Raw genomic sequence first — 15767 nt, forward strand, 5'->3', positions numbered from 1 at the left:
ACAGCATGAGCACATATAATAGGCTTTACAGTCACCACTTATTGGTTCCAGTTCATACCTGAGCCAACCCAAGATCCCACAGCTCTCTCAGCCAAAAGCTGTGTGTTCTTGTTGCTGAGAGCATCTATTGTTTCCTGCATGGCTTTCACTCTGGTTCTCAGATTGTTGATCTCACTTTGTAACATTATGTTTTCATGGTACATATCATTTACAGATTCAACACCATCTTCACCAACAATTCTTTTCCCCTGAAAATTTATAGTTAATTTAAATATGGATTCTCTGCATTGTACAGAAGCAATTATAGCGAGAATTTTCTACAACTTACCAAGTACACTATATTTTGCTCTCACATCCTGTCTTTTATTAATTAAGTTAACCTTTAGGATTCTGATGCCTACGCATATTATAAAACAACTGATGCTACCTTCATCAAGCTGCAGCAGTTAATGCCCAATTTATACATCTAACTGATGATGTTTCAACTGCAAACATTGTTTAGGGAAGTTTAATTATGGTTTTATCAAAAACCAGAAGGTCATTGGCATACTTCTTATTGAAATAATTTGGAAAAAATCAGTTTACATGCTGCATATGCATGATTTGTTTGCAAGTTTGGGTACATATCAGTCCTTTACAGATTACTGAACAGCACACTGGCTTAAAATGAATAAGAATGTACCAAATAATAATTCAGATGAAAAAACTACAATAAGGGTATTGTTAGCAACAGAGTCCTACAACTGTGGTGGGGGGGGGAAGTAACTGATACAGACATGGAACCAAGATATTGAGTTTTATTATGATTCAGAGATATTTCAAAATCTTTCTTTTGTACGGTGGAAGATTACAGGTTGGTACTAACACTTCATATATCGTTGGATAGGAAATATATAATAGTAGCATCTAAATAAGTCAATAACTCACATTCTAGCATAGAATTCTTCTGTTCTAGCATAGAATTCTTCTGTTACTTTCTCTCTCATAGCTTTAATTACAATGTTTGTGTCATCTACAAATTATAATGCCAAAATCATCTTGTCCTTACCGAATTACTTATTCACTTCATCGTTCATTTGCTTGCTCAAAATAATCACAAATCTTTTTTCAACAACAATCAAAGACAGCAGACCTTCATTTCATTCTCATTGCAGGTGGACACCTCTTGTCCTGGGGTCTGAGTGTCCTGCCCTTCCTTTTTAATATCTCCACACTACTCCTCTCCCTTCCCCAAGGACGGAAATAATAGTTCCAAAAGCTAAGATAGTGTCATCTCTTTTACTTTCATGTGTATATTTATCAGCAGTATTAAACAGTTGCCTCCTTAAGGCAAGTACTGGCCAGAAATTTTCCTATTTTTCCCATAGCCATTGTTTATTAATGAATGAGAGTTAACTTATTAGTCAGTAATACTACTTATTTAACTTCGCACACACTTTATTATTCTTTTAAGGTTCATGTGTCAGCACTCTTTAATCAAAAAACTTAACTGTGTAATAGAAACAGTTGTCCAGAAGAATAGTTTTAGCCTTGACTAAAAATATCTGCATTGCTAAAGGCCAGATATTTTAGGTTTTTGGACAATAATGATCAAAGATTAATCCTTTGGTAGCAGCCCACATTACCATCCTACAGGATCCTAATCTTAATGTTTCCCTTTTAACAATGTCAATCAGTATACTGATTTTAATTATACCACTATTTGTCATTGATAACTAAGATGCCTGATGAATGATCCATGCTTCTACAAGCACTTGAAACAACCGTGATGACCAAACTTTTTTGATCAGAAGAACCATATTCAAATATAAGGTCAAGTGCTCACCCCTGATGGTTAGGTAGCGACGAATTGATTCTGACTGGCAAGTAATTTCCCATTATCATCACTTGAGCCCCCACTGAAGTTGCAAAAGATGCAGTCGAGAAACTATGTCAAGATGCTGACTTGTTTGTTTTCCAGAAGTAACAATTGTTTCTGAAACTAGCAATTATACAAGGAGTAAAAGTTGCTGAACATAGTTGTTTGAGGAGCTCAGTAGTATTTTCCTTGATTTCAAGTCATCATTAGTGTGTACACCTAAACATTTCTAGCACTCTCACTCATATGCTATATTAATTATTGGTGGTGTTTTATTTCTTTTACGCAATTTAATATAGTATTTTTCCCAATAATTCTAAAAAACATATTCTTAGCATTTTCTCCTGTCGCTTTCTCTCTGACAGACTTGTGGTTGTCTACAAATTATATTGCTTATGTCATTTCCTCCTCAGTCAGTCATTCAAAATCATCAGAAGTCTCTTTTCTCTGCGAGTCACAATTTTTCAAATATTATATCAAATTTTGCAACAGCATATATCCCAAAACAGGATACAAAAATAAAATGTGATAAATTTCATTCAAGAATTATGATTAACACTTACTTTTAATGCAGCAATCTGTTTCAGAAGTCAGGCTTTCACAAGCATGCATAAAGCTCATTATGTTACACTTTTCTCCAAAACACTATTAACAAGAATAAAACACCCTTACAAACCTGTTTGTATTCCAACAGTTCTAGCTGCAGTTGCTGTATTTCCTGCCGCAGTAGTACTATTGTTCGTGATGACTTATCTTGATTAATAACAACCCTATTTTTAATGTTCCTTGCTCTATTTGCGTAATTCAGTGTGTTTAGTGTTTCCATAAAGTCTCTGTCACTTGGTGAGACACAAGCAATCATAACTGTCCGGCTGTTACCTAGAAGATAAAATACAATTTTTTTATATATATTTACTATGTACACAACTAACACTGAGAAGAAATGAACTTTCACCCTGTCCACAGCCAGAAAAATAGATAACCATCATTAATTATGGAGCTTTCATGTTGCCTTACCTCCAAGTGAATCTTGCAGTAACCTTGTGAGCTTGGAATCTCTATATGGTACATGTGTGACTTTCCTCGATTTATCTCCAAGAGCAGATATCACATTGCCTAAAGCAAGCTGGGGAAAAATAATGGTGTAAAGCTGGATTTAATACTCGAAAACGAAAAATATAATATGTAATACTAGGGTTATTTACACGAGGCCATGCGCGCGCGCGCACACACACACACACACACACACACACACACACACACACACACACACACACACACACACAGAGAGAGAGAGAGAGAGAGAGAGAGAGAGAGAGAGAGAGAGTCACTTTATTGAAGATACAAATATACTGTCTTGTTCCAATGACTTAGGTCAATGTTTTACAAAATAATGTTTAACATAGATGGTAGTAATTAGTTTTTTGAATGGTAATTACAATAATGATAAAAGTAAACAATGCATGTCTGTATGATGTGGCTCTATACCAAACTACTTTATAGACAAAATGTGAAAATTTCGGAGATCCTATCTCGAGTCCCAGCCAGACACATAATTGTAATATGTCAAAAATTTCATTTTGTTCATTGCTATGTCAGGTAACTGTATTTTTTAGAATTACTGAATACTGCTATCATTAAAAACCACCTACAGCATGCCCGCCTGGCAAGATATAAAATGCTGAGGTTGCAGTTCAATTAGGCAGGTGGACATGGAGTGGGCATTGTGTCAGGCTGGGTGGTTACAGTGAGAAAGAAGCATTAAGCAGGACAAGGGGCTAGGAATGGGTGGCAACTGACTGAGGAAGGTAGTGGGTGTGCAAGGTAAGAACATGGGAGAATGGTGTGGTAGCTGCATAGGCTTGGTATGTGACACAGAGGTACTGAAGCCAGTGGGGTTTGGCACATGATGAGTATGACATGGAGGACTGGATTGGCAGGAGGTGACAGGACAGAAGGAGGGGACACTGTTGGGTGAAGAAAGTGGGGACAGTGGGTTAGCAGAGGCTGAGGCCACGAGGATTATGGGAATGAAGGGTGTGTTGCAAGTATAATGCCCATCCATGTGTTCAAAAATGCTGATGTTTGAGGGAAGGGTCCAGACTGCACAGACTTCAGAACAGTAACTGAACTCTTAGCATGTTTTGTTCAACAGAGTTGACATTAGGTGACAAGGTGGGTTGCTTCTTTGCAGCTGATTATTGGGGGTTGGTATAATCCACTGCGAAGGAGCACAACTCTTATCGACCAACTTCATTCCACACTGGAACAGCTGAACCACATCCTTGTGCATGACTTTGATTATTTATCACCGTGACCTGGAATGAGGGACATCCTATCCGAGATCCACCACACCTCTCCCACAGTGGTATTCCATTGCCCACTCAACCCACACAACATCCTGATCCATCCATATGTCAGTTTCACTCCCAACTCACTGCTACAGGTGTCTCATTGAAAGATCCAGGTAGTTTTAAATGCTTGATCTACTCACCCTGAACAACCTACTCCAGTCCTGTCACAGACTCACCCATCAGAGGCAGGTCCACCTGTGAAAGCATATGTGAAATCAACTGCACGGCAATCACTGCACAGCATTTTTACCATCCAGTGGCACAACATGGCACAATGCAAAAAACATACTGGATTTCAATTGCTACTTCACAACCGATGCTATCTGGATCCTTCCCTCTAACAACAGCTTTTAAGAGCTACTTAAATCCAAGATATTCTTGCAACACATTCTTCGCTTCCATAGTTCTCCTGACCCCAAATTCCATCCTATATCTACATCCAAACTCTGCAAGATAGGATATAGTGCTTGGCACAGGGTACCCTGTACCACTACAAATCATTTATTTCCCTGTACCACTTGCAAATAGTGTGATGGAAATACAACAATCTAAGTGTCTACGTTCAACTCCCAATTTCTCTCATCTAATCTTTATGGTCCTTATACAAAATAATGTAGGACGGCAGCAGTAGACTCTTCCAGGAGTCAGCTTTAAATACTGGTTCTCTAAATTTTCTCAATAGCATTCCTTGAAAAGGATATCGCTTTCTCTACATGGATTCCCAATTGGGCTCTTGAAGCATCTCCATAGCACTTGCATGCTGACTGAAGCTACTGGTAACAAAACTAGCAGCTCACCTTCCAACAAACCAACGTCTACCATCCGCCTTCCCCACTACAATCCTCACACACTTGTTCCACTCCATATCGCTTTGCAATGTTTTGTCTACACATTTAATTGCCATGATTGTGTCAAGTAGCACACTACTAATGCTGTATTCAAACATTATGAGCTTGTTTCTCCTAGTAATCTGCATGAACTGACATTTTTCTACTTTTACAGCTAGCTTCCATTCATCACACCATCTAGAAATGTTGTTCAAGACATCTTGTATCATCCTACAGTCACTTAACTACAACAGCTTCCCATACATCACAGCATTATCAACAAATAGCCACAGACTGCAGATCACCCTGTCCATCAGATCATTTATGTATGTATAAAATAAAAGTGCTCCTACCACACTTTCCTGAGACACTCTGATGATACCCTTGTAACTGATGAACACTTGCTGTTGAGGACAATGTTCTGGGTTCTATTACTTAAAAAGTCTTCCGGCCATTTGAATATCTGGGAACCTATTCCACATGCTCGTACCTTCATTAACAGTTTACAGTGGAGGACTGTGTCAAACTAGAAATTTGGAATCCGCACATTTCCCTTTATCCATGGTTTGCAGAATATCATTTGAGATAAGGGTAAGTTGAGTTTCGCAGGAGCAGTGCTTTCTGAAACCATTTGTGGACAGAAACTTTTCCATCTCAAGGAACTTCGCATTCAAGAAATCTGCAGTAAACTGATGTTAAGGATATTGGTCTGCAATTTGAAGGTCAGTTCTTTTACCCTTCTTATATACAGGAGTCACTTGCACTTTTTGCCATTGCTTGGGGCTTTGTGCTGGGTGAGATATTTATGATAAATGCAAGCTAAGTAACGGGACAGTGCAGTGGAGTACTCTTTGTAAAACAGAACTGGGATTCCATCCAGACCTGGAGACTTTATTTTTTACAACTCTTTCAGTTGCCTATTACTATGTCCTCCACACGGGAGTCTGTAAGATGATCAAATGACGGTATGTTTGTACGATCCTTCTGCATTAAATGTTTAGCTTTCTTTTTGCAATCTTCTATTGCTACACCAGACTGGTCAACAAGTGACTGGATAGAAGCCTGCAACCTGCTTAGCAATTTTATATAGGACCAAAATTTTCTCAGATCCTCAGCAAGATCTTTTGCTACAGTATGACAGTGGTAGCAATTGTAAGATTCACACTTCACACATCACTCTTTTTACAAGTCCATGAATCTCTACTAATTTTTGGATGTCATCTTTTGTGTATTCTCTTTTGAATCTGGAGTGTAACAGTCTTTGCTTCCTCAGAACTTTCAGAATTTTGTTATTAAACCATGGTGGTTCTTTTCTGTCCTTAATCTGTCACTCAGCACATACCGGTACCTCTCCAGAGTGCATTTTACACTCTGTTTAAACTTCACCCATAATTTGTCAACATCCATCATACTGGGACTAAATGATGTCCATGCATTGTCTAAATGGGATGCTAACAACTGCTTATCTGCTCTCTCTAGCAAAAATACTCTCCCAGCCTTCCTGACTGATTTATTATCTTTAGTAGCCATTGTCACTATGATGACATTGTGATCACAAATCCCTGTCTCCATACTGACATCACTCATAACATCAAGTCTGTTTGCAGAGTCAAGGTATAGGATATACTCATTGTGTGCAGTCTCTCTAACAAGCTGCTCACGATAGTTTCCAAAAAATTTGTTCAAAAGTACTTCACAAGACTGCTTGCTCATACCTGTTGCAATGGACCCATAGGTGTCTGATTCTATACTCTGTAGGTTTAAGCCACCTCCAACTAATATTGCATGATCTGGGTACTTCCATACTACTGAGTTTTCTTTGATACCAAGGCAATTGTGCACAAAGAACTCATCCCACCCAACCAAACAGTGAATTCCGCGTACTACTGTGAGACTTTGCAACGGATCCATGAAAACGTACAGTGATGACAGCCCAAACTTTGGCATCAAGGGAACTTGCTGCTGTATCACGACAACACGCCCTGTCACACGTCCTTGCTCACCAGCACCTTTTTGGCAAAAAACAACATGTCGGTTGTACCCCACCCACCCTACTTGCCAGATTTGGCACCTTGCGACTTTGTGCTATTCCCAACACTGAAACTCAAGTTGAAAGTCCATCAGTTCGACACTCTAGAGAGGATTTAAGAAGCATCGCTGGCGGTGATAAACACCCTCAAGAACAGGACTTCCAGAAAATGTTTCACCAGTGGCAGAAGCACTGGGACAGTGCGTTCATGTGGATAGGAACTATCCGAGGGTGATAGTGACCATTAGTCCAAAGGTAAGGTTTTCAAAAGGTGATTGCACCAGTCCTGAATATTTCGGATAGCACCTCATACTTGTCTAGATAACTTCACGGCCACACTCAAATTCGACCTCAATAAAGAGAATATTTTTGTTGAGCTCAATGAACACTCTCCCCCTCCCTCCCTCCCTCCCTCCTCCTCCTCTACGGGATCTAATCTGTCTTTCCAATATACATTCCATGATTTGCTAAATATTTTGTAATTTTCTACTTCAGGTCTCGGGCATCTCTCAGTCCCAAGAACAATCTGAAAGTGAGTAATTTACTGGAAGCCAGTAAATTCTGGAACTTTGTTACTCCTCAACCCAACAGATTCCCCCTCACTCTGTACTGTTCCGCCATGCCAGCCTACGCCTCCATGCATCCTCATGGTGCGTTGAACACCACTGGCTCTAGTACCCATCTGCCACATGCCTAGCCCATGCTCCTGCCAACCCAACCCAAACCACCTCCCCTCCCATCTTGCACCCTTGGTACCTCCCTCCAAGCCATTAGCCACCATCTCCTGCTTCCTACTTCTTTCTTCCTCCACTCAACTCACTCAACACCATCTCCACCCCCAGCACACCTGCTGAACTGCAACCTCAGCACTGTCCGTTCACCCAGCACAATGCAGACGCACCTCTCGACAACTCAACGCCTATGTTAAATAGCTACATCCTGCCAGATATTTCCCAGTTTTTATATATATGTGGGTTCATGCACGATGGAGCTCCTGCACATTTCTGTCGAAGTGTTCGTACACTTCTCAACAACAGATTCAGTGACCGATGGAGTTCTAAGAGGCGGACCAATTCCATGGTCTCCACGCTCTTCTGACCTCAACCCTCTTGAGTTTCATTTGTGGGGGCATTTGAAAGCTCTTGTCTACGCAACCCCGGTATCAAATGTGGAGACTCTTTGTGCTCATATTTTGGACGGCTGTGATACAATACGCCATTCTCCAGGGCTGTATCAGCGCATCAGGGATTCCATGCGACGGAGGGTGGATGCATGTATCCTCGCTAACGGAGGACATTTTGAACATTTCCTGTAACAAAGTGTTTGAAGTAACGCTGGTATGTTCTGTTGCTGTGTGTTTCCATTCCATGATAAATGTGATTTGAAGAGAAGTAATAAAATGAGCTCTAACATGGAAAGTAAGCATTTCCGGACACATGTCCACATAACATATTTTCTTTCTTTGTGTATGAGGAATGTCTCCTGAACGTTTGGCCGTACCTTTTTGTAACACCCTGTATATTATCACCTTTGTGAATTGCTCCCTTGCAGGATGGATATATATATATAATGGAAGGAAACATTCCACGTGGGAAAAATTATATATAAAAACAAAGATGAGGTGACTTACCGAACAAAAGCGCTGGCAGGTCGATAGACACACAAACAAACACAAACATACACACAAAATTCAAGCTTTCACAACAAACTGTTGCCTCATCAGGAAAGAGGGAAGGAGAGGGAAAGACGAAAGGATGTGGGTTTTAAGGGAGAGGGCAAGGAGTCACTCTAATCCCGGGAGCGGAAAGACTTACCTTAGGGGGAAAAAAGGATGGGTATACACTCGCACACACACACACACACACACATATCCATCCATACATATACAGACACAAGCAGACATATACATAGTTGTTGTTGTTGTTGTGGTCTTCAGTCCTGAGACTGGTTTGATGCAGCTCTCCATGCTACTCTATCCTGTGCAAGCTTTTTCATCTCCCAGTACCTACTGCAACCTACATCCTTCTGAATCTGCTTAGTGTATTCATCTCTTGGTCTCCCTCTACGATTTTTACCCTCCACGCTGCCCTCCAATACTAAATTGGTGATCCCTTGATGCCTCAGAACATGTCCTACCAACCGATCCCTTCTTCTGGTCAAGTTGTGCCACAAACTTCTCTTCTCCCCAATCCTATTCAATACTTCCTCATTAGTTATGTGATCTACCCATCTAAGCTTCAGCATTCTTCTGTAGCACCACATTTCGAAAGCTTCTATTCTCTTCTTGTCCAAACTATTTATCGTCCATGTTTCACTTCCATACATGGCTACACTCCATACGAATACTTTCAGAAATGACTTCCCGACACTTAAATCAATACTGGATATTAACAAATTTCTCTTCTTCAGAAACGCTTTCCTTCCCATTGCCAGCCTACATTTTATATCCTCTCTACTTCGACCATCATCAGTTATTTTGCTCCCCAAATAGCAAAACTCCTTTACTACTTTAAGTGCCTCATTTCCTAATCTAATTCCCTCACCATCACCCGACTTAGTTAGACTACATTCCATTATCCTCGTTTTGCTTTTGTTGATGTTCATCTTATATCCTCCTTTCAAGACACTGTCCATTCCATTCAACTGCTCTTCCAAGTCCTTTGCTGTCTCTGACAGAATTACAATGTCATCGGCGAACCTCCAAGTTTTTATTTCTTCTCCATGAATTTTAATACCTACTCCGAATTTTTCTTTTGTTTCCTTTATTGCTTGCTCAATATACAGATTGAACAACATCGGGGAGAGGCTACAACCCTGTCTTACTCCCTTCCCAACCACTGCTTCCCTTTCATGCCCCTCGACTCTTATAACTGCCATCTGGTTTCTGTACAAATTGTAAATAGCCTTTCGCTCCCTGTATTTTACCCCTGCCACCTTTAGAATTTGAAAGAGAGTATTCCAGTCAACATTGTCAAAAGCTTTCTCCAAGTCTACAAAAGCTAGAAACGTAGGTTTGCCTTTCCTTAATCTTTCTTCTAAGATAAGTCGTAAGGTCATTATTGCCTCACGTGTTCCAGTGTTTCTACGGAATCCAAACTGATCTTCCCTGAGGTTGGCTTCTACTAGTTTTTCCATTCGTCTGTAAAGAATTCATGTTAGTATTTTGCAGCTGTGACTTATTAAACTGATAGTTCGGTAATTTTCACATCTGTCAACACCTGCTTTCTTTGGGATTGGAATTATTATATTCTTCTTGAAGTCTGAGGGTATTTCGCCTGTCTCATACATCTTGCTCACCAGATGGTGGAGTTTTGTCAGGACTGGCTCTCCCACGGCCGTCAGTAGTTCCAATGGAATATTGTCTACTCCGGGGGCCTTGTTTCGGCTCAGGTCTTTCAGTGCTCTGTCAAACTCTTCACGCAGTATCGTATCTCCCATTTCATCTTCATCTACATCCTCTTCCATTTCCATAATATTGTCCTCAAGTACATCGCCCTTGTATAGACTCTCTATATACTCCTTCCACCTTTCTGCCTTCCCTTCTTTGCTTAGAACTGGGTTTCCATCTGAGCTCTTGATATTCATACAAGTCGTTCTCTTATCTCCAAAGGTCTCTTTAATTTTCCTGTAGGCGGTATCTATCTTACCCCTAGTGAGATAGGCCTCTACATCCTTACATTTGTCCTCTAGCCATCCCTGCTTAGCCATTTTGCACTTCCTGTCGATCTCATTTTTGAGACGTTTGTATTCCTTTTTGCCTGTTTCACTTACTGCATTTTTATATTTTCTCCTTTCATCAATTAAATTCAATATTTCTCCTGTTACCCAAGGATTTCTACTAGCCCTCGTCTTTTTACCTACTTGATCCTCTGCTGCCTTCACTACTTCATCCCTCAAAGCTACCCATTCTTCTTCTACTGTATTTATTTCCCCCATTCCTGTCAATTGCTCCCTTATGCTCTCCCTGAATCTCTGTACAACCTCTGGTTCTTTTAGTTTATCCAGGTCCCATCTCCTTAAATTCCCACCTTTTTGCAGTTTCTTCAGTTTTAATCTACAGGTCATAACCAATAGATTGTGGTCAGAGTCCACATCTGCCCCTGGAAATGTCTTACAATTTAAAACCTGGTTCCTAAATCTCTGTCTTACCATTATATAATCTATCTGAAACCTCTTAGTATCTCCAGGGTTCTTCCATGTATACAACCTTCTTTCATGATTCTTAAACCAAGTGTTAGTTATGATTATGTTGTGCTCTGTGCAAAATTCTACCAGGCGGCTTCCTCTTTCATTTCTGTCCCCCAATCCATATTCACCTACTATGTTTCCTTCTCTCCCTTTTCCTACACTCGAATTCCAGTCACCCATGACTATTAAATTTTCGTCTCCCTTCACAATCTGAATAATTTCTTTTATTTCATCATACATTTCTTCAATTTCTTCGTCATCTGCAGAGCTAGTTGGCATATAAACTTGTACTACTGCAGTAGGTGTGGGCTTCGTATCTATCTTGGCCACAATAATGCGTTCACTATGCTGTTTGTAGTAGCTTACCCGCATTCCTATTTTCCTATTCATTATTAAACCTACTCCTGCATTACCCCTATTTGATTTTGTGTTTATAACCCTGTAGTCACCTGACCAGAAGTCTTGTTCCTCCTGCCACCGAACTTCACTAATTCCCACTATATCCAACTTCAACCTATCCATTTCCCTTTTTAAATTTTCTAACCTACCTGCCCGATTAAGGGATCTGACATTCCACGTTCCGAGATATATATATATATATATATATATATAAAAATAGAGGGAAATATTCCACGTGGGAAAAATATATCTAAAAAGAAAGATGATGAAACTTACCAAACAAAAGCGCTGGCAGGTCGATAGACACACAAACAAACACAAACATACACACAAAATTCTAGCTTTCGCAACCAATTTGTAAAGGCCTTTACAAATGTCTGCTTGTGTCTGTGTATGTGTGGATGGATATGTGTGTGTGTGCGCGAGTGTATACCTGTCCTTTTTTCCCCCTAAGGTAAGTCTTTCCGCTCCCGGGATTGGAATGACTCCTTACCCTCTCCCTTAAAACCCATATCCTTTTGTCTTTCCTTCTCCTTCCCTCTTTCCTGACGAGGCAACCATTGGTTGCGAAAGCTAGAATTTTGTGTGTATGTTTGTGTTTGTTTGTGTGTCTATCGACCTGCCAGCGCTTTTGTTTGGTAAGTTTCATTATATATATATATATATATATATATATATATATATATATATATATATATATATATATATATATATATATTGCAAGTTTGTATAATGTTTTTCAATATTGCAAGTTAATATAATGTTTTTCAATAAACTGTTTTGTCTCTCTAACATCAGTGTGTTCAAGGACTCTTAATAACTACGGTATATATAAAATGTTACAATTTATTCATTACTCACGAGTCCACAGTTGATTGATATCCCTTCTCTAGCTCTTTCTCCAGTGGCACCAGTTCTTTTCAGACGTTCTGAACCAGCCAGATCCACAAAATGAAATTTGGCTGTTAATGTCTCGAACTCTTTTCCACCGTCTGTTGGATTTTCATCATCATCTGTCTAAAGTTCAGAATATTAGAGTTTACAGATGTATCAATGAATAATAATCCATATAACCTCAGACTATCTTCATATAGTTGTATAATTAACCTTTACACAAATAAAGCTGCTTTGCTCTATTTTTTTAATTACTCTTTAAGGCAAGCAGTTACTTATTAGAATTTGTCTATACAATGTTTTGATGTTTATAATAATAGATCCAAATTTTATGAATATATCTAGCAGTAGCAGTGAAAGATAAGCATTCAGTGGAGGTGAATTAAATCCTGTGACTATTTGTTTGATAACTGGTGCACAAGAACAATGGATCACCACATTAGTTAGACTGCTATGTGGGAGGAAGCAACCAGTTTTGTTTCCAATTACCTCTACTTTCACGAGCCTTTGCTGTTTGATGTGTAGGGTAAATATTGCATGTGATCTTGAAGACTGAGCATTCATCTGTGTGCTAGCAGTGGTTCTTGATAAAGCACCTAACCTAAGGCACTGTAAAGCCTCTTCTGCTGAGGAGACAGATTTCATTGTTACACCAACAACATAAATACCACCTTCTGCATCTTCATGAATTTTTATACCAGTTTTTCCCTGAAAACAATAATTTAAAGAAAATAACACAAGAAATTCAAGTAAGGCTTTATGTAATTATTTCCTTGTACATACTCAATACATTTTAGTTTAATAATAAATACTGCAGTGAGTCTGGAAATTGTGTCTCACCTTTGTGAATTGCTCCCTTGCAGGATCAAACAAGTCAATTATTTCTTCATTGTAAAGCTCCATGAACTGTGCCATAATTTTAAATTCTGGTGGTGGCTGTCCCATCTCTTTTGCTTTCTCCACTCTCGAGGCAATGCCATAAAATAAATGATTAATAGCTCTTGGTATAATTCCCACCTGTGATGGGTCAACTTCAACATCAAATCCCGTCCCCATAGTGTAAGTCTTCCCTGAGCCAGTCTGAAGTAAAGAAGTATATAATATATTATTCTCTGCAGTATAGTGTATAATGTTAACATACTAGTGCACGGGCATAAAAATGTTTTATTTATTCTCTCTCAAACAGCTAGCTAAGAAAGTGTGAGGTCATTTTTCTTAGTGAAAAAAGGATTGAGCATAAAAAGTAGTAGATTTAATATTTTATAATAACTAAGCAATTTACAAAATAAAGGCTCATTCAGGTCCGTAAATCTGAAAGTTAATCACTGAAATGATCAATGGTTCACAATGACATTAATTTAATGGAACAAAATACACAGTTAAATTTAAGAAGTGAGAACCTAATGCAAGGTAAGCAGTGAAGACAGAAACTGAATTGGCACATATATAAATCATCACAGGAATGTCTCTTTAATTACCACTGGATTGTTGGATAGTTGGTTGATTGGTGGCTAAAGAACTAAACAGTGATGTTTACAGTCCTTAAGCCAAGAGAGCATTCATTCTGAGATAGTGACATCGGTCTGAAATTTGAACAGAGTATCAGAGTACACAGGAGCTGTAAAAACTGAGGTGTTTAAGACAAGACTGATGCCACAGCTGAGAAATAATTTCCAGTGCAGACAGCAGAGCAAATGAGGGGCTGCCTTTCACCACTCACTAACCCAACTGAAGACAGGACAGTGGCAGAGAGAATGGCTTCTAGATGGAAGACTCATAATAGTAAAAGTGAGAAGGTCAAAAATATAATGTAAATCAGTTGGAAAACAGAAGAAAGAAATAATCTGTCAAGTAGGTGGGTGGGGCAAGGTGAGTGTCCCCTGGCCTCTCCATGCAATAGGAAACATACCTCCCCAACCCATTATAAGCGAAACACTACAGAGGGGAAGAGCACCAATTATCATAACAGAAAACAGGGTGTGGTCAAAAAGAGCTGACTGCCTCTAAAAGCAATTAAAACAAGATTACAAAAGGGATGACTGATGTAGCTGGAGAAGGTGGTATTTCAAGGATGCCTCAGGCCTAGCATGCGGCAGGAGATGCCCAACCCCACAACCCCACCCCCACACCAAAAATAGTTTGTTACATTGTATCTGAGAACAGAAATCACTTTCACAAAAAATAATCAAGAAACAGTTCGACGACCAAGCGAGGTGGCGCAGTGGTTAGTACACTGGACTCACATTTGGGAGGACGACGGTTCAATCCCGCGTCCGGCCATCCTGATTTAGGTTTTCCGTGATTTCCCTAAATCGCTCCAGGCAAATGCCGGGATGGTTCCTTTGAAAGGGCACAGCTGACTTCCTCCCATGTCTTTCCCTAATCCGATGAGACCAATGACCTCGCAGTTTGGTCTCTTCCCCTAAAAACAACAACAACAGTTCGACTGCCCACGAGTCGCCTGTATGTACTAGAGGAAAAGAATCCTGAAGATCACACTTACCCTGGAGAGCCAGAAGGAGGGGGCATTCCACCAGAATGAACCACTATCTGTAATGCTCCACAACCACAACATGAGGGTGGCTCATTACATAAAATATAACAATGGGTTAACCTGGTATAACAGATGCAGAAGCAATACAGGATTCCTTCCAAGCAGAATGGAAGGAGGAGTGTAGTGCTGCAGTATTCTCCTAGATGGTGTGGAGGGGACAGTAGCCCATGAGTAGTTGTTTCATTGAAGGATATCTTATATGCACTTGCAAATCTGCACTAGGAATCACCAAAGCCAACATTCACTGAGTAATCACTTCTCTAGCCAAATGGTCAGCTAATTCATTCTCTGGGATGACTTGGGACCCAGACAAAATCAATTGAACAGCAAGCATGACTATGGTCCAAGAGGAGGTCATAAACAGCTCACCACAGGGTGACAGGAGTAATACAGATCAATGGTCTGGATCCCTGCTCACTGAGTCACTAGAAACTAAAATGCAGCCTAGGGGCATTTGCCCAACAAAATGTAGAGCTCTGATAATGGCTAACACATCTGTCGTAAAAGCACTCAAACGTCCTGGCAACTAATGTTGTTCCTAGTCAGCGGGAGATAGAAAAGCATATCTCACCCAACCGTTGGTTTTAGGGCCAATAGTATTAACGACCATGATATCCTGATAGTCCTGAATAACTGGAAGGAACAGACACCGAAAGGTCATGGG

General features: G+C 39.8%; 1 protein-coding gene across 4 annotated transcripts in view; it reads right to left on the reverse strand.

Annotated features, from left to right (window-relative positions):
- LOC124613188 (kinesin-like protein KIF21A) overlaps positions 1 to 15767 on the reverse strand; it is a 504551-nt gene that overhangs the window by 147241 nt on the left and 341543 nt on the right. For all 4 annotated transcript variants that reach the window (XM_047141839.1, XM_047141838.1, XM_047141840.1 and 1 more), the window contains exons 3-8: positions 13390 to 13629; positions 13039 to 13257; positions 12517 to 12672; positions 2876 to 2984; positions 2535 to 2737; positions 59 to 248 (exon numbers count right to left, since the gene is read on the reverse strand). In XM_047141839.1, coding sequence (XP_046997795.1) covers positions 59 to 248; positions 2535 to 2737; positions 2876 to 2984; positions 12517 to 12672; positions 13039 to 13257; positions 13390 to 13629 — 1117 coding nt within the window. The remainder of the gene's footprint in view (positions 1 to 58; positions 249 to 2534; positions 2738 to 2875; positions 2985 to 12516; positions 12673 to 13038; positions 13258 to 13389; positions 13630 to 15767) is intronic.

Source organism: Schistocerca americana, chromosome 4 (genome assembly GCF_021461395.2).
Source record: "Schistocerca americana isolate TAMUIC-IGC-003095 chromosome 4, iqSchAmer2.1, whole genome shotgun sequence".
NCBI classification, from domain to species: domain Eukaryota; kingdom Metazoa; phylum Arthropoda; class Insecta; order Orthoptera; family Acrididae; genus Schistocerca; species Schistocerca americana.